Source organism: Berghia stephanieae, chromosome 13, assembly GCF_034508935.2.
Source record: "Berghia stephanieae isolate SIO BIC M18660-M18661 chromosome 13, UCSD_Bste_1.3, whole genome shotgun sequence".
Classification (NCBI taxonomy): domain Eukaryota; kingdom Metazoa; phylum Mollusca; class Gastropoda; order Nudibranchia; family Aeolidiidae; genus Berghia; species Berghia stephanieae.
The window spans coordinates 9,355,931-9,378,430 of NC_088372.1; the positions used below are offsets into that span (position 1 = coordinate 9,355,931).

The following is a 22,500-nucleotide window of genomic DNA, read 5'->3' on the forward strand; positions in this document are numbered from 1 at the left end:
TCAGGATAATTTTTTCTTGTATTTTTCTTCCTGGCAGGCAGATTGTTCAGGATAATTTTTCTTGTAGTTTTCTTCCTGGCAGGCAGATTGTTCAGGATAATTTTTTCTTGTATTTTCTTCCTGGCAGGCAGATTGTTCAGGATAATTTTTTCTTGTATTTTTCTTTCTGGCAGGCAGATTGTTCAGGATAATTTTTTCTTGTATTTTTCTTCTTGGCAGGCAGATTGTTCAGGATAATTTTTTCTTGTATTTTTCTTTCTGGCAGGCAGATTGTTCAGGATAATTTTTTCTTGTATTTTTCTTCCTGGCAGGCAGATTGTTCAGGATAATTTTTTTCTTGTATTTTTCTTTCTGGCAGGCAGATTGTTCAGGATAATTTTTTCTTGTATTTTTCTTCCTGGCAGGCAGATTGTTCAGGATAATTTTTTCTTGTATTTTTCTTCCTGGCAGGCAGATTGTTCAGGATAATTTTTTCTTGTATTTTTCTTTCTGGCAGGCAGATTGTTCAGGATAATTTTTTCTTGTATTTTTCTTTCTGGCAGGCAGATTGTTCAGGATAATTTTTTCTTGTATTTTTCTTCCTGGCAGGCAGATTGTTCAGGATATTTTTTTCTTGTATTTTTCTTCCTGGCAGGCAGATTGTTCAGGATAATTTTTTCTTGTATTTTTCTTCCTGGCAGGCAGATTGTTCAGGATAATTTTTTCTTGTATTTTTCTTCCTGGCAGGCAGATTGTTCAGGATAATTTTTTCTTGTATTTTTCTTTCTGGCAGGCAGATTGTTCAGGATAATTTTTTCTTGTATTTTTCTTTCTGGCAGGCAGATTGTTCAGGATAATTTTTTCTTGTATTTTTCTTCCTGGCAGGCAGATTGTTCAGGATAATTTTTTCTTGTATTTTTCTTCCTGGCAGGCAGATTGTTCAGGATATTTTTTTCTTGCATTTTCTTTCTATTTTGTCTGACACTGCACTGTTTTATACACATCGTTTTAGATCTTTATCGTTCCTTTATGGCAATCGGAAAATTACAATCCCTGCAGATCTTGACAAAATATTTTATTGGCATAGAATTCTTTATATTAAATTTCTGCACAAGCTGCCTAGGATTACTATCTAGATAAGAATTTAAATTCACGAAAAAAAATATTAGTTTTGATTAAAGAGAAATATTATACTTTATTATCTTCATGAAATAAAATATTGCAATTTACGTTTTGTGTCTGTTTATGTTTTCTGACCATTGAGTTGTATCTTCTTCTTCTTCTTCTTCTTCTTCTTCTTCTTCTTCTTCTTCTTCTTCTTCTTCTTCTTCTTCTTCTTCTTCTTCTTCTTCTTCTTCTTCTTCTTCTTCTTCTTCGTCTCCTCCTCCTCCTCCTCCTCCTCCTCCTCCTCCTCCTCCTCCTCCTCCTTCTCCTCCTCCTCCCAGTGTGCAGCGCCGCAAATTGAGCTAGGGCGAGGTGACTTGCTCAAGGCCACACGCACAGAGCAGCGGGAAATCGAACTCGGTACCTTTCGGGTACGAAGCAAAGACCGTACCGCTGAGCCACGCTGCACCCCCCCCCCCCTCCTCTAGATTATTAACCCCTAAATACGCTTCAACAGTCATGACGTCACTTCCCTCATAATGGCGCATAGTAACTTAATAACTGGTTCTAAACTATCGGAACTATGGCGGACGTACACCCATATGAAATATTTCTCCGACGAGCATAAAAGTGAATCCAGAGGAGGAAAACATTATAAATCTGATCATGTTTTGAATTTTATACATTCTGATCACATGACATATGAAAAAGTTCTAGCCAGCATGAAGAATAAAAAGTATCGATTTTCTTTGTTTAGAACCAAGCTGCTCGTTGCTAGGCGACGTGACATCAGACTATTGAATACTATATGTTCACTTAGACAGCATGCCATAGGGTGATTCCTGCTGACGTTAGACATCCGGTTTGATGGATGATCTATATTCCTTCGTGGCATGCCTATACGACGGTATCTTATGGTTCCGTTGCGAAAGGGTGTCATTGTTGTTATTCACGCTTGCATCATAGCCTCGGGTTAGAAGCCTTTATATGCAAAAACAAATAGAACATCACAATTATCCACCAAACAATACACAAATCAAATTGCAGTCATCCTCTCACAATCAATGAGACCAAAATCCAGAAGAACAATAGGGTATAATAATAATAATAATAATAATAATAATAATAATAATAATAATAATAATAATAATAATAATAATAATAATAATAATAATAATAATAATAATAATAATAATGATAATGATAATGATAATAATAATGTTAATGATAATAATAATAATAATAATAATAATAATAATAATAATAATAATAATAATAATAATAATAATAATAATAATAATAATAATAATAATAATAATAATAATGATGATAATGATAATAATAATAATAATGATAATGATAATTATTACTATTATTATTACTATTATTATGATTATTATTATTATTATTATTATTATTATTATTATTATTATTATTATTATTATTATTATTATTATTATTATTATTATTATTATTATTATTATTATTATTATTATTTAAAGTAATTCATCTTTATTTATGTGTCAGAGTGATGACATCTTATTTTCTAGTCCCAACGTAAGCTGGTCGTCAATAACTATCACCAATCCTGGCTCTTTTACGTCCCGTAATCCTTAGAATCTGCCTATACATCCTGCTACTGAAATAGTTATGCCACTTACTTTTATGTAACCCATTCATTATTAGTACCGCGAAGGACTGGTTACATACACACTTCCATGGATTTAGGAACCAAAAGAGTAGAGGGTTTGATGTCACGACTTTTCTTTCCTATAGTTCAACCAATGGTGATCATTTGCACTAGTAAAGACATCCCACTCCATCGCCTGACACTGACCAACAAATGACGTCAAAAGACAAGTCATTGGCCACAAAAGAAAACAAATCGTGAGGTGTAGTCAATAGGTCAACCAATGGGATCACTTGTTTCCTTGAGCACTACTAACGATAACTCACTAGACTATGCAAAAACCTAGAAAATGACGTCAAACTATAAGTCCCAGTAGGTTCTATAGATAGTATGCAGATGACGTCACTCAGGCCTTTGTTATTGTTTTTGCCATCCGCGTTTTTGAGTTGTTCTCACTAAACTGAATTAACCAGACTATAAAAGTTCATGGTTACACAGAGTTTGTGTGTTGGTCCTTTATACTTCCGGATGGCAATGTTGTGAACTCCTTGGCCAAGCGCATTCTATCTATTGTCAGGCTATTAGTTCACGATGGCTACACTAAGAGGCACACACACTTTAAAACATGACGTCAAATTGCAAGTCATAGTGGGTCCCAGCGTAGCGATCGTTAACGTATAGCCTGACACTGAGCAAAAATTTACGTCAAAAGACAAGTCTTTTGGTCGCAAAAGAAAACAAATCGTGAATTGTATTCAATAGCTCAACCAATGGAATCACTTATTTCCTTGAGCTCTACTAACGACAATTCACTAGACGCTGCACAAACCTTAAAATTGACGTCAAAACTGTAAGTCCTAGAGGGTTCTAGTGTCAGGCTATAGGTTAACGATGGCTACGGTCCTAGCTTTGCCATCGTAACTTATAGCCTGACAATAAGACAAACTAAGATTCATATTTTGACGTCATTTTTAGGTATTTTGACCACCTAGTGAGTTGTTTTTAGTAGTGGTCAAGGAAACAAGTGATCCCATTGATTTAACTGTTGAATACAACTCACGATTTGTTTTCTTTGGTGGACAAAGACTTGTCTTTTGATGTAATTTGTTGGTCAGTGTCCATAAGTTTACGAATGCCAAGGTCCTTGTGTCTGGCTATAAATTAACGAAGCCGACGGCCGAGACTAAAATGATATCATTGCACACCCTTTAGCAATGATAAAGAACGACTGCTAGCTTCCCTTATAGCCATAAATTAAATGCACTCTTGCATAGATACTGTGCGCTTGGCTAATAAGCTCACAACATTGCCATCCGGAAGTATACGGGATCAACACACAAAACTACGTGTAACCTTGAAATTTTATAGTCAGGATAATACAATAATTGAGAATTAGTCATAAACGTGGATGGCAAAAAAAAAAAAAAAAAAAAAACAATAACAAAGACCCGAGTGACGTCAACTTCATTCTATCTATATTGGAACCGTAGCAATGAGGGGTACTAATTGGTTGAGGCCTTGAACTTTCGTGACACAGATTGCAGACGACAAAACTAAGGGAAATAATCGATGACTTTTTTTTTTCATCTCCATGATCCAAGAGTAGCGATAGTCTAGCACTATAAACGTAAACATTTCAACTGTAGCTTTCAAATTCATTTCAATAATTAATTTATTATAATTCACTAAAACATAAACCATCCAAAGCCTCTCCATTTCACTCTTTCGTTAGTATTTTCACAATACCAGGCTTCAGGCAGCCCCCACTGCTTTCTACTTTTCCAGTTCCGTGAAAGACACTCTATCTCCAATCTTACGTGCTGGCTACAGACCGTTTAATGATGTATTTAGCTGTTTTGAATGAATGAATGAATAAATGAATGAATGAATGAATGAATGAATGAATGAATGAATGAATGAAAGGGATAATATTGTGCGGGGTGGGCCGGGGTTGGTAAATATTAATTCAGAAAAGTGAGTGGAGCAGACACTTATGTTGATAATAAAAGGAAATGAAATGAGGAGAAAAGTGCCAAGAGACGAACGAGAATAAAACTTGGCGACGACGGGGGCTCGAACCCGCGACCCTACTGTTACGACAACTCCTCCTGACTGCTAGAGAGGACGCTATAGATGCTGCGCGCTTAGCTAATAAGCTCACAACAATGTTATCCGTAGGTACCAACACACAAAACTATGTGTAATCTTGAAGGTTTATAGTCTATTTAATACAGTTTAGGACCATATGTCCTTACAGAGAGAACGTCAACATAGCATTGTGCATGCGTCTCTCTTATCAACTGGGGAAATCTATCGTTTGGTTTATGAGATATCACTAGGGGCTAATTATATTTGAGAAATCACTTTTAAAATGTTATGATTTACATACTTTAATTAGATAAAAATATAACCAATAAACTTATTTTGATGAAAAGTTCTCAGTGATTTGAATAAAAAACAATAAGGAATGCACCCAAGAATAATATTAAAAGTATGTATTTAATAACATTTTGAAAAGTGATTTATCAACTTTTATTAGTGATACCTCATACACCAAACGATAGATGTCCTCAGTTGATAAGAGAGACGCATGCGTAATGCTATGGTGACGTTCTCTGTCTCTCTGTCGGGGCATGTGTGAGAATTACTCATAGACATGAATGACAAAAAAATTATTTTTTAAATAAATAAATAAAAGTTTAAAAAGACCTGGGTGATTATATATAAATTGAGTCTTCAATCACTGTAAATATATCAAAATGAATAGGTAAAATAAATGGGAAGAAATTATATGTATTTACACGGTTATTACCCTTGGTTAATAAAGCTGAACTATGGAAAGACAAAGGCGTTAAAACGAAACGTTATGATTAATTACTAGAGTGGCTCCATATTAGGTATTATTCTCATGTGTCTTGGTAACCTGGGTGCAAATTGATATGTTTCTATCCGAATTTGCACGACAAAATTCGGACATTAAATTGCCGTCCCCTTTCAATGGAACAGGTGGCGCTGTTGTTATCACACGGTTACGGTTTCGATTCTCAGAAAAACCTGTCGCAGCAACAAGAGGAGGCGTGGAAAAAAAAAATATGCTGCCAGTTTGGCAATTTAGTGCCAAGTTCATACATTATTATAGATTTTGATAAAGAACAGTATTCTACTACTACTACAACACCACCACCACCACCACCAACAACAACAACAACAACAACAACAACAACAACAACAACAACAACAACAACAACTACTACTACTACTACTACTACTACTACTACTACTACTACTACTACTACTACTACTACTACTACTACTACTACTACTACTACTACTACTACTACTACTACTACTACTACTACTACTACTACTACTACTACTACTACTACTACTACTAGTACTACTACTACTACAACTACTAATACTACTACTAAAACTGGCGTTTTGGATTGTGCGTCTCACGTATAATGGCGATTGGTTTAAGTATTCGCCATGAAGTTCTCTAATACCTTTTAGTTCACGTTGGTTTAGGCTCTTGCTCATCTCACTGACGCTTTCAGTCATGTAGTTGCTACAAACAGACCTACAATCTCTGATTTGAACTTTCTCGAGCGGTTCCATCTGCTTTTTACTCTTGGGGTCCAACTGCCAAAAATAAATAAATAGATAATAATAATAATTATAATAATAATAATAATAATAATAATAATAATAATAATAATAATAATAATAATAATAATAATAATAATAATAATAATAATAATGATGATGATGATGATGATGATGATGATGATGATGATGATGATGATGATGATGGTGGTGGTGGTGGTGGTGGTGGTAATGATGATGGTGGTGGTGATGATGATGATGCTGATGAAGTTTACATCTTATATATGCAAACAAGTGCAAGTATGTGTCCCAAGTGACGTTTACATCTTATAGATGCAAATAAGTGCACGTAGGTGTCCCAAGTGACGTTTACATCTTATTGATGCAAATAAATACACGTAGGTGTCCCGAGCGACGTTTACATCTTATAGATGCAAATAAGTGCACGTAGGTTCCAAGCCAAAAGCAAGTTCCAAATATAGAATGAAACATGACCACATTGTATCTGTTCGTGAGAAAATTAATATTAAATTGCGTTCTACGTTTGTTTGGTTTTTGTTTGTTGTTTTTGTCCTTTTTTGTTGTTGTGTTTTGATTTTTTGTTTTGTTTGTTTTGGGTGTGTGTGGGGGGGGGGGTGGGGGGGGGGGGTTTGTTTTTGTTTTTTTGTTTTTTTTTTTTTTTGTTTTTTGTTTTGTTTTTTTTCTTTGTGGGTTTTTTTTTCTGTTTGTGTTTGTTTATTTTACAACCCACGAAACTCAAGTGTGAAGGTGTATAGACCTTAAATACACCCTGTTTTCTTTATCTGTATTATTTTATTCGGCACCATCCGTGAGGTTCCAGTGCCGTGAACAATACAGACAAACCCTTCGTCAGCACAACAATTAACAAAATATAAACGTTGAAATCAAAGAAAATTAAATGGCACCCCACTCCATTTCATTTTATTTATTTGTTTTCAACGTTTAGTTGTTTATTGTTGTGTTGACGAAGGGTTTGTGTCCGAAACGTCCATTATCTGTATTATTCCCATCCAAAGCCTCTCCATTTCACTCTTTCGTTAGTATTTTCACGATACCAGGCTTCAGGCAGCCCCCACTGCTCTCTACTTTTCCAGTGCCGTGAAAGACACTCTATCTCCAATCTTACGTGCTGGCTACAGACGTTTTACTGATGTATTTAGCTACGAAAGTAAAGCATAACTGGCATAAATTTTATGCCCACCCTACGATCGAGACGAGAATCCATTACGACTAGACCACTACACAGTAACAGTAAGATTTTTATCGTCTCATGTTTGTATTGACACATTGAAAAGTGAAGTAAATATAATTCTTTAATGCATGTTTTCAAAAGTTGTCTCATGAACTTCCGTATTCAAAGCGTTTACATTATCAGTCCATGGAATTTTCATTACCCCCAGACGCATATTTGAAACTCCGCTCTTTTAATCAATTATCCACATTCCAGAATATGGAATGTTTCCAGATGCACATATAGAAATAAGAAAAGTTAATAAAATATCTATAAAAACATAAAATTAACCAACATTAAAATCAGTTGTTACTTCATATACACAATATGCGTCGACTTCGAAGTGGGTGTCATGGCCGAATGGTTTAGTCGTCTGCCCTGGAAGTTTGGCCATAATCGACGTTGTTGGTTCGAATCCTGGTATCGTATTTTTTTTTTTTTTTTGTTAAATTCCGTCTTCTTTTTACAGAACGTTAAAAGGGATAAATGTTCCATCCATCCTCCCCCCCACCTCTTTTTTTATTATTAAACTCTCTCTCTCTCTCTCTCTCTTGTTTTTTTTTTCTAGTTTCTAGCAAATATATTCGTCCCCACTCCCATCTCAAATAGTGTCTAAAAATAATAAATAATTAAAAAGCAAACAAACAGAAATATTCAGAGAGCGACCAAATGGTCAGATAGAGGAGAAAAAAAAAACAATAATTGTTTTAAAAATAAAAACAATAATTGTTTTAAAAATAAAAACAATAATTGTTTTAAAAATAAAAACAATTTAAGAAATTCATGCTCAGAAACGGAACATTTACATAAAGGTTTAGCAAACAAAAAACTCTAAGGTTTAGGTCAAAATATAAAAAAAAAAAAAAGAGAGATTTCCCTCGGAGCAGGGAATAGTGTTAACAATAATAATAATAATAATAATAATAATAATAATAATAATAATAATAATAATAATAATAATAATGATAATAATAATAACAATAATAATAATAACAATAAAAATAATAATAATAATAATAGTAATAGTATGATGATAAGAGTATTAATAATAAAAATAATACTATTATTGATAATAATATAATAATGATTATGATGGTAATAGTAATAATAATAACAAATATTACAATTATTATTATTATTATTATCATTGACCAAAACAAAAAAAAAACAATAATAGATCTAGAGCAAATTAAATAATGAAATAATATTATCGGAGAAATAAAAAAATCAACTGATTTTTTTAAAAACTCTTGCTCGGAACTCGGAACAAAAGTGAAAACAATGAAAATCAATTGGGAAGAAAGAAAGAAAAGTTAAAAAAAAAAAAAAAAATGAGTGGGGGGGGGGGGGGGGGGGGGGTCGCGACTGGGTCGAATCTGTGCAGCTAAAAGGAGTAGGCCTAAAATGAAAGGTGGCCTTACCCACTGAGCTGCCTATCCACACCGCTATCGGAATATTTTAAATTCATATTTCCACCATTTTTGCTTCCTTGTTTTGGTAGTTATTTTCATCTCTGATTCGAATAAAAATATGTTGTTGGATCTAGTTTTGTGGACGTGTGATACTAAATTGTATTGTCTTGTGCGAAGCAGACAGGAAAATAACAGGTGTGGGTTTTGGGCTTTGGGGCGAACAACACCATGGCCTAGGAATTCGTCCGCGACATAAAAATTATTCCCGGTCGTCCCCAAAATTGTGGCCAGAATGAGCAAATTATAGAAACAAGAGATGATCAATAAAGTTAACAGGTAGGTTGGTAATGAAAATTTAAATGGTTGGTGGACTATGAACAGATTTGATGATTAACAACTTTCTTCCTGGTTGAAAATAAAAGGTCGAATTGCCAGTTTGACGTTTTCAGATCAAAGTAACAAAAGAAATTTCATTGATCCATTTGCTTTAAAATATATTTTTTAAAAGAGCTGGATTTGACATTTGATCACTATTTACTTTCATCTTGTGTTAAACATCACTTGATATATTAACTGTTTTGGGACACAACCACTAGTATTTTTTTCCAGAATATTTGGTATTTTTCACGCCTAGTTTGGCATTTTGCATAAAATCTTTCTGCCCACTTGCTACATGCGTCTCGGGATAGTATCCTCAGACAGGTGTCTGGGGATAACAAAAATTGGTTATCCCCAGACATCTGTCTGGGGATAACGAATTTTTATTATCCCCAGACAGGCGTCTGGGAATAATGACAGCCTAGATTTTAACATCTCTTTCACGATGAGAAAAAGTTAAAGAAATAAAACCAAAGTGGGCGTCTCCATTTTAGAGATCTAAGGACGTCGCCACCTAATCTAAGACAAAGTGGGAATCTCCAAAGACATACCTACACTGTGTCTATATCTCAATATTAGGCATCTGGGGTTTTTAAAATGCTACTAGACAAATTGAATAAACTCATGGCAATGACAAAAGATCCATAATGAAAATACAGGGGGAGAATGCTAGACCGAGGAGCTTTTTTTAGTTTTAGTAGGGGGAATTAGACTAAAACCGTGCAAATTCGGTTTGAAAGCATGAGAATTTGCATACAGGTTGCTAAGACCCATAGAAAAAACATCTGATATAGAACCACTCTGGCAATCAATCATAACGTATCGGTTTAAGGCCTTAGATTTTACCTATTACAGCTCTATTAAACAAGGGAAATAACTGCGTAAAAGTATATATTTTCTTCTTATTCATTATATTAAGGAAAATTAGGCTAAAACCGTGCACATTGAGGTTGAAATCCTGAAAATTGGCATATAGGTAGCTAAGACCCGTATAAATAACACCTGATATAGAACCACTCTGGCAATTTATTATAGCAGTGCGTTTTTAGCACTTTTATTTTTTTCTATATAGCATTACTTATCCGAGGAAATTACCACGATAATACAATGTGCGTTCTAAAACTTTAAATACACTGGTAACCATTTACGGTAGATGGTTATTTCGTCTTGTAACTAGTAGATAAAAGCGGGAGAGGGAGTGAGCGGGAGAGACGGAGAGAGAGAGAGAGAGAGAGAGAGAATTTTAGTCATTACTGTACTAACCTAACTAGTAGATAAAATAGGGAGAGGGGGGGAGAAGGAGTGAGCGGGAGAGACGGAGAGAGAGAGAGAGAGACACACACACACACACACACACACACAGAGAGAGAGAATTTTACTCATTACTTAATTGAGCATTTATATAGCGCAATATCCACTTAACGTGCTCAATGCGCTTTACAAGGGGTCCCTGGTCAACAGCAACATTTAACATGAAGGACGAGATATGACGCCTGTTAGGCGATATTACAATTTTTTGGACAAAGACAACGCTGTTAACGGCCAGGTACTCATTTTACACCTGAGTACGGTGAGAGAATGTGAGTAATGAGTCTTTTCCAAGGACTCAACTATGCGCCGAGCGAAGCTCGAACCCAGGACCTTCCGATCCGAAAGCGAGTGTCATACCACTAGACCACATAGCACTGTAGTAATGACCTAACACCCCCCCCACACACACACACACACACACACCCCACACACACACACACACCCCGCATTTACACAAACCGGACCTTAAACACTTGCATCGGGTGCCGATACATTCTCTCTTACATGAACACTTGATTAGTTTTTGGGACACTTTTGACAATTCTGGAAATAAGCTCCACAGTGGTTCATGTCGATCGTCACATTTGTTGCAGGGTTCTCTTCTATAAAAGATATAATGTTAGCAAAAGCTCGACTTCTTTCAAGAACTGTGACATCATGATTATCATCAGCAGTGATATCTTTTAAAGCTTGTTTTTTTAAGTATCATACATGAAAAATTTTATGGTATAGGGCGGTAGTGTGCCTCCTGAGCGACTAAATCTCCTCCGGCAAAAATGACAACATATCAGAATCTTTTATAGATAACGCTATTTCACGAATATTTTCTTCCATATCTGTTGTCATTACAGAAATGAGTACTCTCGATTCCATGTTTTTACAAAAAAGCACGTTTGTTTATTACAGCCAATCTCTAATTTTGAACGTTGTCTCATTATTCTCGTGGGTTGCGAAATATATTCATTCGGTGACTCCTCCAAGTCAAATGACGAAGTTTAGAATTCTTTTAGGGCAATTCTTTTAGATTTCTTTAATTCTAATCGCCTAATTTTGTTGGCATTAAATTTTACACGACAATAATTATGCCACTTAGCATCATTTTGTTTTAAGCTTTCAATAATCTCATTTCTTTTTGATGAATTAAAAAAATAGATACATCCAACTTGTTTTCATCACAAACCAAAGAATTGAATCGTGTTAAATCTTCAAAAAGAGTTTCATAGCCTTCCCCTTTGTCATTCCTCCTCGACTTAGAGGGACATTATAAGCGGTCTGTGTTATCTTGTTGGCATATCAAACACTTGTCCCAGTATCTGGGAGCAGTTCTTTTTGCTATTGTATGTGTATCTGAAATCATGCAAACGCATTCCTTTATTAGGCATATGCAATATTCTTTCATGATTCTCTCTCTCTCTCTCTCTCTCTCTCTCTCTCTCTCTCTCTCTCTCTCTCTCTCTCTCTCTCTCTCTCTCTCTCTCTCTCTCTCTCTCTTTCTTTCGTTCTTTCTGTTAAAGACCCATCATCAGCAGGCAAAATATGTGCAGTGCATAAGGACACAACAGTACAAATAGAACATTCTCCCATTGTCCCTTTGCGGTAAATAACGTAATACAGCATCATAGTGGTTGATGATGATGATAATTATAGCAATATAAGTGGTATGCTGACTCTTTACTGTCATCAAATTTGACCGAAATGGGTTTTAACTCACGTAAAATGATTATAGCAATATTTTTGGAAAGAAAAGAAAACAGGAGGGGAGAAGGAGCACTGTCCTTTGTCAACACCGGTTATCGGCATTTATTGAGCTGTGTTCTGCTAGTCTACCCCTCTGCTCGTCTACCCGTCTGCCCGTCCGTTTTAGAGTAATTGATTATACTTATTAAATCAGATTCAGAAAAAATCTCATATTATAGAATATTGCTCGCTAGACTTCCTTTAAAACAAGTGAAACTGAATAATATTTACGATTAAATAATTTGTATGGTTCGTGAATCAAAAGTAAAGGGAAAGGAAAACATCCGCTTCGACGCTAAAAATAGTCACCAATGGGAATCCAAAGGATGACGTAAAACAACCTTTGATCGGCTTGTCTCGAATGTTTACACAATAAAAATGAAAGCAATTATTGTCGTCCATTTCAAAATTTTCTAATCTTAAAAACCTTTTATCTCAACTAATACTGATCTCTCAGAGTGGTTCTATATCATAAATTATAGGGTTTTTCATATTCTACAACATATGTAATTTTCATGCTTTCAACCCTGTTTGCACAATTCAAGGGTTTTTTGGACCTAATTCCCCCTACTATTTTGGAAGGCCTCCGACAGACATGTGTTTGATCGAAGGCGATGAAATACAGACGCGTCTGTGAATAATCACAGCCTGGTCGTTAATTGTTGATTATTATATAGACGATTATCAAATGGCAGCCTAAATTTTACACTGTGATTATTGCCAGGATGGATGGTACTTCATGTGCCTTGTATCTGACAACGCCTGGAGGGAATCAAGATCTTTCTGGAGTTCATGTGCATCTGTGCTACTGTCTATTGTCCTGAAAAGAAGGCCATCGTCTGCGAACAGTTTAAGCCTAATTTGTGGCGATAATTCGTTTCCGAGGTCATTGATGAATATCAAGAAGCATAAAGGCCCCCCAAGTGCTGTTCCTTGTGGTACTCCTGATACAATACATTTTTTCACTCAAGTGACAACTTGTTGCATTCGATTGCAAAGCCAGTCCTTGAACCAAAGTAGAATATTTTGCGGTTGTTGTTCCATATTCTCTGACTGATTTGTTTCATTATCCCCAATATTCCGAACTAATATTAATAATCAGTGATGATAATCTTCCGCGGAATTCCGGGATTTTGCAATTTTCTCAGAAAATTTTCGCTGATTTTGCCGTGTCAAACATTTTCCTCTGATAATAGCTCAGGTCAAGTGGTGGATCGGTGAAAAAATTACATCATATCTTGTGTCATATTTTGACACCTGTATTCAGTCGTGTGAATTTTGGTGACACTCCCATTTTTTATGGCGTCAGTTTAGACAAACTGGTGCCAGATATCAAAAGTGAGACAAGGCAATTGATAGTCGACAAGGAAGGGGGTGGAGGAGGGGGTAAATGAGTCTAGATTTTATTTGTAAGTAGGTTAAGAGTTGTAGTACGGTTATAGGTCCGTTTAAAAAGACAATTATTATAACTTCCCCCTAATTAGAAAAAAATAAAAAGCCCCATCAATTAAACTTCTCTCTCTCTCTCTCTCTCTCTCTCTCTCTCTCTCTCTGTCTCTCTCTCTCTCTCTCTCTCTCTCTCTCTGTCTCTCTCTCTCTCTCTCTCTCTCTCTCTCTCTCTCTCTCTCTCTCTCTCTCTCTCTCTCTCTCTCTCTCTCCCTTTCTTCTTTCTTTTTAACACTCCTTCTCTTTCATTCTTCCCCTTATCCATATATCTCTCACAACCATTCTTCTACTAATCTTCATGTTAACTTTATAAAGGTCATCTGGTTATAGAGACATGATATTAATCTGTTATTGTTGTTGTTGGTGTTATTATTATTATTATTATTATTATTATTATTATTATTATTATTATTATTATTATTATTATTGTTTTGTTGGTGCTGTTATTATTATGAGATGTATTTATTTTTTTATTTTTTTATTATTACATTGTATTATTTTGTTTCCTCTGATTGTTTGTTCTGTTTCTATGTGAGATATTCAATTTCCTTTTTATTTTTTTTTTCCTGTTTCTGAATGACATTTTAAAAATTCATTTATGAAAATTATTTAACAATTTAAAAAATGAGAATGGCGATGAAAATTACAATTTGACATATTTTATAGATGGCAAGTAAATGAGAGAAAACAATGTTAATAAGGAAAAATGTGGTGGACCTTTTATTCTTTGCAACATTCTGTAAAAAGAAGGCGAAAAATATAAATGCGGCTATGTGGTCTAGTTGTATGACGCGCGCTTTCGGATCAGAAGGTCCTGGGTTCGAGCCTCGCTCGGCGCATAGTTGAGTCCTTGGAAAAGACTCTTTACTCACATTCTCTCACCATACTCAGGTGTAAAATGAGTACCTGGCCGTTTACAGCGTTGTCTCTGTCATGTCCAATGTTAAATGTTGCTGTTGGCCATGGGCCCCTTGTTAAGCGCTTTGAGCACATTTAGTGGATATTGCGCTATATAAAAGTTTTTTAAATTTTATTTTTTTATAAAGTGACACAGACAGAAATTTAACACAAATCACCAATTTTGACCAGCTTTCTGAGACAGATGTCCTACCCATTCCACTATACCATCCACTATGAAGCATGAATAATGAGGCATATTATTTGTAATAATTTGATCTCTAGGCTATTGTTCAGGCATCTTTCTGCATCATTGCTTCACCTCACTTCGCGGGTGGTTGGATGGGAGCATCACCCTTGAATCATATACCTATGATGTTCGCATGGGTGTACGATCCGATAGTGATGTCGTTTCTTCTTCTCTTTACTAGCCTATCCTGCTTCTTTGGTTTGTGATTGTATTTTTGACAGGGGATATTTTTTTTTCTGTAAATCTTCTGCCTGTTTGTTCTTGGTTATTTATAATTTAGCTTATGATATCTTTAGGTTATGATTTTGATTTACATTTGTACTATTTTTGTTAGATTGCTTGTTTTTGTTTCAGCGGTCTCTCATATAACCTCAATTGTGTTGGAAGAGACCTAAAGCAACAAACAAACAAACAAAAAAATCACCTCACTTCCCTTTGACAATGGAGGAGAAAAGCGCAACCGATGAAGGTAAGTTTCACTAATAACTAGAGGTGCCTAAACGAGTCAATAAAATGGAGATAAAGATAAAGGGAGTAAATCTGACTGACGAATGAACAACACAAAACAAACGACGTTTCGTCCTTTGGCCTTTTTCAAGTAAACACAAAATACATATATATTTATATTAGATTGTCATAATAATATATGTGAAGATTTGTAAATGTGTGTGTAAGAGTTTGTGTGTATGTGTGTAGCTAGCTATCTATCTATCTCTCTCTCTCTCTCTCTTCCATTGCACGCACACACACACACACACAAACACACACATTTACAAATTTTCACCTACATATATTATTATGACAATCTAATATAAATATATATGTATTTTGTGTTTACTTTTAAAAGGTCAAAGGTTGAAACGTCATTTATTTTGTGTTGTTCATTCATGAGTCAGATTTACTCCCTTTATCTTTATCTCCATACGTTTCACGTGTCTGTCAAATGTAACATACTCATGGGAGTAAGTCATGAGACGAAATTTGATTCTGTTCATAACATTCTATATATAAATAACTAATCAATAACCACTCTTTTTAGCGCTAATTATCGCGTTGAAGGACTGTACGCTGGGTTTTTTTTTCAAAATCTGACCCATTTTGGATCTCCGTTGTAGACATTTACATGGGCTAGTGTGGGCAGCACTGCCTTTGGAAATTACCCCAGGTACATGGGTGCCAGTTTTCCAGTTCATGCCGGAATTCCAGTTTCGCGATATATCGAAGTCAAAAACCTCCGGTTTCAGTGTTTTGAGTAAAATAACCTAATCGCATCAGTAAAAATTCGAAAACATGATTCAGCCACCTTTTCAGTGTATGGAAGTAGATTTCACTATGTATTATAATTATAAGTTGGTTTTAAAATCAAATTAATTTCCTCGTTGTGTCAATATGTTTGCTGTGTAATCATTTAATAGTGGTATAAAAACGGTGATGAAATGAGAGTAAAGTTTAGGCCGTATTTTCAGTAAGAACATTTTCAGGTTTGGCAAAGTGTCGAGATTTTAGTTTCAGGTTTCAGCACTTCTTCCTGCTGCTGGCACCCATGCCCAGGTATTGCAGTGGCTATAATTTGAAAGCATTGTTAGTAGATGTGTTAATTCAGGTACATTTTGTTTCAGTTTGGTGTGCGATACTGTACATGCAGAATAAGAGTTCCATAACTTACAAAGAGTAATAAACAAAAATGAATATAAGATTTTAAAAAGAACAAAATACCAAGCATGGAACGTTTCAGGCTCAAAATCCTTCTTCAGCCAACAAACAAAAAAAAACAATAAAGACATAATTGCATTACCAAATTCCAGATAGACGTCAGATATTTTGTATGTGGAATTTAGTTATGCATTTATGTCTGCCTTGTTGTTTGTTGTTGGCTGAGGAAGGGTTTTGAGCCCGAAACGTTCCATGTTTGGTATTTGTTCTTTTTTAAAGCCGTTATGTTTTATTTTTGTATATTACTCTTTACAAACCACAGCTTCTAACAGCCTAGTGTCACTATAACTTACAACTGACACGTTCACAAATATTTATAGTTGTCTATTTCAACGATAGGTGATGGCTTTTACTTCTGAATTTTTATTTTGTGATCGGTGCATATTAAATTCCTAATTTTATAGACGACATATGCTTGGGAACACCACATGCTTTTGTCTTCAGTTACCATCCCAATACCTGTTTGTAAATTATTTTACTTGAGTAGATTGAAAGAGTTTGGGGAATTTTTTTTTAATATTTCCATTTGTAAGAAGTTAAGACCTTTTAAATTGGATTGTTGTCGTAGTGGTGGTGATGATGATGTGGCGGTGGTGGCTATAGTAGTATTGGTCGTGATGATTACTTGGTGGTGGTGGTTGGAGTAGTAGTAGTAGTAGTAGTAGTGGTAGAGAAGATAATGTAGTGGTTGTTGTTGTAGTAGACGTGATAAAGATGATGATGTTGTTGTAGGACAAAACAAATCCTGTGGATGAATAATCTATTATTATTATTAGTAGTAGTAGTATTAGTAAAAGTAATCGTAGTATTAGTAGTAATAGTAGTAGTAGTAGTAGTAGTAGTAGTAGTAATTATTATTATTATTATTATTATTATTATTATTATTATTATTATTATTATTATTATTATTATTATTATTATTATTATTATTATTATTATTATTATCATCATCATCATTATTATTATTGTTGTTGATGTCATCATCCGTGTTGTTAATATTCTTATTTTAAAATGTTATTGTTATTGTTTTATCATTATCATCCAATCATAGAAAGGGAGTCACTTATTATAAGAATGGAGGCTCTGGAGTCTCGGCTTTCGGTCCTAGAGAAAAAGGACAGGGAGAAGATCTCTGAGATCTCCAGCCTCAAAAAAGAGAACCTCACCCTCAAACAAGAAACGGCCCATTTGAAAGAAGCTGAAAGAAAGAAAAATAAATTGGAAACTAAAACTCGGAAGGATGTGGAAGCCATGTTGGGGAAGGAACGTGATTTGAGAGACAGATTAGACCAGTTACAAGATGAGGTGAGTTTTCACGGTTGGTTCTTTCAAATCAAAACTGACCTCGGCCCCAAACCCAACTCGGGGCTAAAAAGAAGAGACGAAGTCACAATAACTCAACTCTGGATCGGACATACTGCCCTCATTCACCATTTCTTTCTAGAGAGGGATGAAAGCCCATCTGTAAAAGTTGTGACCTCACAGTTCGACATATTTTGACGGAATGAACACAGTTAGAACAGATAAGGTCACAACATTATGAAAACAGGGACTTGAAGTCTCTGTTCCAGTCAGTCGATCCACTTACAATTTTAAAGTATCTGCAGGAATGTGAACTCCTGCAGAAATTGTAGATAAACATTTTAAAATAAGAAACGTATAACTATTATGGCTTTATAAAAATTTTTATTACAACACTATTAACATGAGCAGCTATGGCCTCTCAAGGTCGATAAAAAATTTATGAAAGCTAGAAATGAGCGCTTAAATGCCCTACATAGTGTTGAAAGCGTCGTTAAACACCTAAAAACAAACAAACAAACAAACGGTTGGTTCTTTTTCTCTCATGAATCTCAAACTCTATTTGTAACCCATCAAGTCAAAGCGGTAGATCATAAATTAAAAACAACTCATTCACTCACTCTCCGTTTTAAAGACATTAAAAAATAGAATAGAAAATCAAAATATAACAAATTTATGGAATTTTAGTTATGAGATGCTTTCAAAATGTCAAAGTATCTTGACCATCCGGCCTCAGTCACACAGATAGAGCACCATCGTTGAGTGCTTCATTTTGAATTATGCAATCAAATTTTCTACATGTATTAAAAATTTCATTCCCCTCACTCAAAATTCTGGATTTGATGAAGTTTATTAGAGTTTTTAAAGACTCCTGTCTGGATGGGGCCTTTGACCCATTTTCCGAGTTGGTTTCTGTCTTTGGAATGGGAATACATAGTTTTGTCCTAGCCCTGGCCGGAGTCCTTGACTGGGAGGGAAACAGTCAAAAGTTTAGTTTTAGTTTTGGGAGTTGATTTTTTTAAACTTGTAAATCATTTCTCTGTTATGTGCTGTTGCTTTTATTATTTTGTTTTGAATGTTGGTTTGTAAACATTTGAGTGTTTTCCTCATAGCGGGGATCAGTGTTTGTGTTTGTGCTCTTGGAACCTACATCTACATCTCTTATTTTTACCCTTCCCCTTTGTCTTACTTTTTCTTTTGTGCTCCGAAATTGTAACTCTAGTATCTGTAACTATCTAATTTTCGTCCTTCTTACTGGTGTTGAAAAGACCTATATGTGTCGCAAGCACTGTAAAACCCTTAAAAATCAAAACAAAAGTCTCCTATAGTGACCATTTGGCTTTATAAGGATGGATAATCTAGAGGAACTGAGTGTTAGTATACGAGTTATGTTGTTCTTAGCTGTAGATATGGTTTACATTCTTATCGATAATTTTATCGTAATGATTATGTACTCACTAACTTATCTATTTCTACACCATTTTTATTTTCCAAACTTCTGCAGTGAAATATTTGAGATTGTGATACTAAGTACACTCTTCAATCAATTATCAAATTTATTTTTATTCTATTAAGCCTACATATTATCTATATCTATATAATATTCAGTATATTTCATGTAATAGATACATTTTTATTTAATTTATTGTGAGATTATTATAGGTTATTTAATGCTGATTTCTGTGTATTTTTAATGTCAATACTTTAATCCATCTCTTTTCATCTGCCACATCTGTTGTACAATTTCCTAAAAGGATGAATAAAGTATTTATTATTATTATTATTATTATTATTATTATTATTATTATTATTATTATTATTATTATTATTATTATTAATATTATTATTATTATTATTAATATTATTATTATTATTATTATTATTATTATTATTTTTATTATTATTGTTATTATTATTGTTATTATTATTATTATTATTATTATTATTATTATTATTATTATTATTATTGTTATTGTTATTATTATTATTATTATTATTATTATTATTATTATTATTATTATTATTACTATTATTATTATTATTATTATTATTATTTTTATTTTTATTATTATTGTTATTATTATTGTTATTATTATTATTATTATTATTATTATTATTATTATTATTATTATTATTGTTATTATTATTATTATTATTATTATTATTATTATTATTATTATTATTATTATTATTATTATTATTATTAAATCTGTACTGTCCCAATTTGGCAATCTGGAAAAAATCCAAAAAACAAAACGAAACATTGGACTGGTTTTGTATGGAAACGAACCTTGCAAATCCCAGAATTATACATTTTTGACTAGCAAATGAAAACAAGGAACAGAAAAGAAAAAAAGACAAATCTAAATCCAAAAATGATTATATTATTTGATTATCAAAACATCCTGGCTGTTTAGGTCATGACGGCATTGTGCATTTGGTTGGGTGTCCCAATTTACCTCTTTGAAAGGGTGACAGCCATGTACTGTGACCAGTTGTCACTCTTGTTCATGCGTCTCGTTTTTGTTTTCGTTTTTTTTCTCCCTTTCATTCCAAAGGTAACCAAAGCAAACGAAGCAATCTGGAAAGAACTAGGCAAGGTGGAAAGCATTCAAAAAGTATTTAATAGAATGCTTGTGAATGGCCACCGAAACGATTTGGAGGATAAGGTGAGGAAATTCAATCGCAAAATATATTACTTTTGTGCTGCTATGTGGTCTAGTGGTAGTTGAAGGTCCTGGGTTTGAGCCTCACTCGGCGCATAGTTTTATATGTTACGTGGTGCTGTTGGCTAGGGACCCGTTGTAAAGCACTTTGAGCGTGTTGAGTGGATATTGCACTATACAAAAGCTCAAAGCTCAAGTTTGGATCGAAAGGTCCTGGGTTTGAGCCTCACTCTGCTCATAGTTGAGTCCTTGGAAAAGGCTCTTTACTCACATTTCTCTCACCATTCTCGGGTGGAAAATGAGTACCTGGCTGTTAACATCGTTGTCTCTGTCCAGTAAAATTGTAATAACGCCAAGCAGGCGTCATGTCTCGTCCTATATGTTAAGTGTTTCTGTTGGCTAGGAACCCTTTGTAAAGCACTTTGAGCATGTTTAGTGGATATTGCGTCACATATAAAAGCTCAAGTTTCAAGACATTTAATTGCAAAATTTTTTCTCCTTGGTTGTCAGGTCAAAATGGTGAATAAAGGCAATGAATGAAGTCAGCGATGGAAACGCTTGATATTTCTCCCTTCACTCTCTCCTTACCAGCCATTTTCAGAATTTTCCCCAAAACTTCACACCCAACGAACACAAAAATATTTTTTATCACTCGACATAATAGCAGTAAAGTTCTTGCCATACATTCGCAAAACATCAACACACTGTTGGTTTTCTTTAAATTTTATTATAGTCAAATGAAATTTGAATAAGAAAAATGTTGGTTGTATTGTAAGGAATGTGACGATTTTCCTGTAGTTGGTGAAGAGAGGGTTAAAGTAAACTTTATTCCAAACAGACTTTGACATTTTTACAGTGAATGACATAATCAGTCGGTTGGTGAAAAGGTTTGAACTGAGATATTGCCAAGTTTAATTAGAAGGTCAATTTTTTTCAAAAATGAGTTCTTGTCATAAATGATTAAATCAACCCTTTTTGTACATCTTCGGGAAATATCAAAACTTAATTTCACTTCTAAATATTTATTTACAGCTAGTCAAGTTGAAAAAGTATGAAATTTTAAGAAAGGCCATCTCTATTCGCAGTAGTACTGTGAATAGTGATTTCCTCTATTCGTAGTAGTACTGCGAATAGTATATAGCAGTTGTATTTGTTATTCACAGTTGTACTGCGAATAGTAGATAGCATTCGTATTCATTAATCGGAGTAGTACTATAAATGCTGGTTCGTTCTGTTTACGGGCCGAAAGCTTTATTGTATAGAGGACTGGATGCAAAATGTAGATAAATTACTTTTTTTTTTTTTTTTTTTAAATTACTATTATTATTATTATTTTGCTTTTCGTTGACGATGACGGTTTGTCTGCTGTTGTGTAGTGATGGTGGTGTGGTGTTGATGTGGTGGTTGTGATTGTAGTGGTGGTAGTGATGATGTAGTAGTGGTAGTGATGGTGACTATAAGAATAATGATGATGATGTAATGGTGGTGGCGGTTGCTGTAGTTTTGATAACGATGTGGTAGTGGTAGTAATGATGATGGCTGTGGTTGTGGTAGTTGCAGTGGTAGCGAAGATGACGAGGAGGAGGATGATAATGTAAAGGTGGTGGTGGTTGCTATGGTTTTGATAACGATGTGGAGGTTGTTGTGGTAGTAGTAGTAATGATGATGTGGTGGTGGCTGTGGTAGTAGTAGTAGAGGTAGTTTATTGGTGGTAACTTCTATAATTTACAGGAGCACTGAGATATGAGTCATGAGCAATGGCGAGAGAGAGAGAGTTTCCTGGAAGTTTATAAAGTATATTTAACTAACTGTAAATA

The 22,500-nt window shown here is 34.3% G+C and overlaps 3 protein-coding genes across 4 annotated transcripts in view; 2 read left to right on the top strand and 1 right to left on the bottom strand.

Annotated features, from left to right (window-relative positions):
* Positions 1 to 1,208, top strand: part of LOC144958795 (uncharacterized) — a 5,030-nt gene extending 3,822 nt beyond the window's left edge. Inside the window, exon 3 of the mRNA XM_078890998.1 lies at positions 1 to 1,208. This exon is cut by the window's left edge and continues 511 nt beyond it. The gene's annotated coding sequence lies outside the window, so the exon portion shown is untranslated.
* The window catches only part of LOC144959192 (uncharacterized), a 19,825-nt gene extending 11,860 nt beyond the window's left edge, over positions 1 to 7,965 (bottom strand). Inside the window, exons 1-2 of the mRNA XM_078891736.1 lie at positions 7,867 to 7,965; positions 6,220 to 6,355 (exon numbers count right to left, since the gene is read on the bottom strand). Coding sequence (XP_078747862.1) covers positions 6,220 to 6,355; positions 7,867 to 7,965 — 235 coding nt within the window. The remainder of the gene's footprint in view (positions 1 to 6,219; positions 6,356 to 7,866) is intronic.
* The window catches only part of LOC144959069 (polyubiquitin-like), a 58,977-nt gene continuing 43,997 nt past the window's right edge, over positions 7,521 to 22,500 (top strand). The window contains exons 1-4 of one of the 2 annotated variants that reach the window (XM_078891440.1): positions 7,521 to 7,639; positions 15,357 to 15,471; positions 17,767 to 18,020; positions 20,576 to 20,686. In XM_078891440.1, coding sequence (XP_078747566.1) covers positions 15,444 to 15,471; positions 17,767 to 18,020; positions 20,576 to 20,686 — 393 coding nt within the window. In that variant the 5' untranslated portion in view covers positions 7,521 to 7,639; positions 15,357 to 15,443. Of the gene's footprint in view, positions 7,640 to 9,054; positions 9,320 to 15,356; positions 15,472 to 17,766; positions 18,021 to 20,575; positions 20,687 to 22,500 lie in introns of those variants that run through there. The other variant, XM_078891441.1, reaches the window with a different exon arrangement.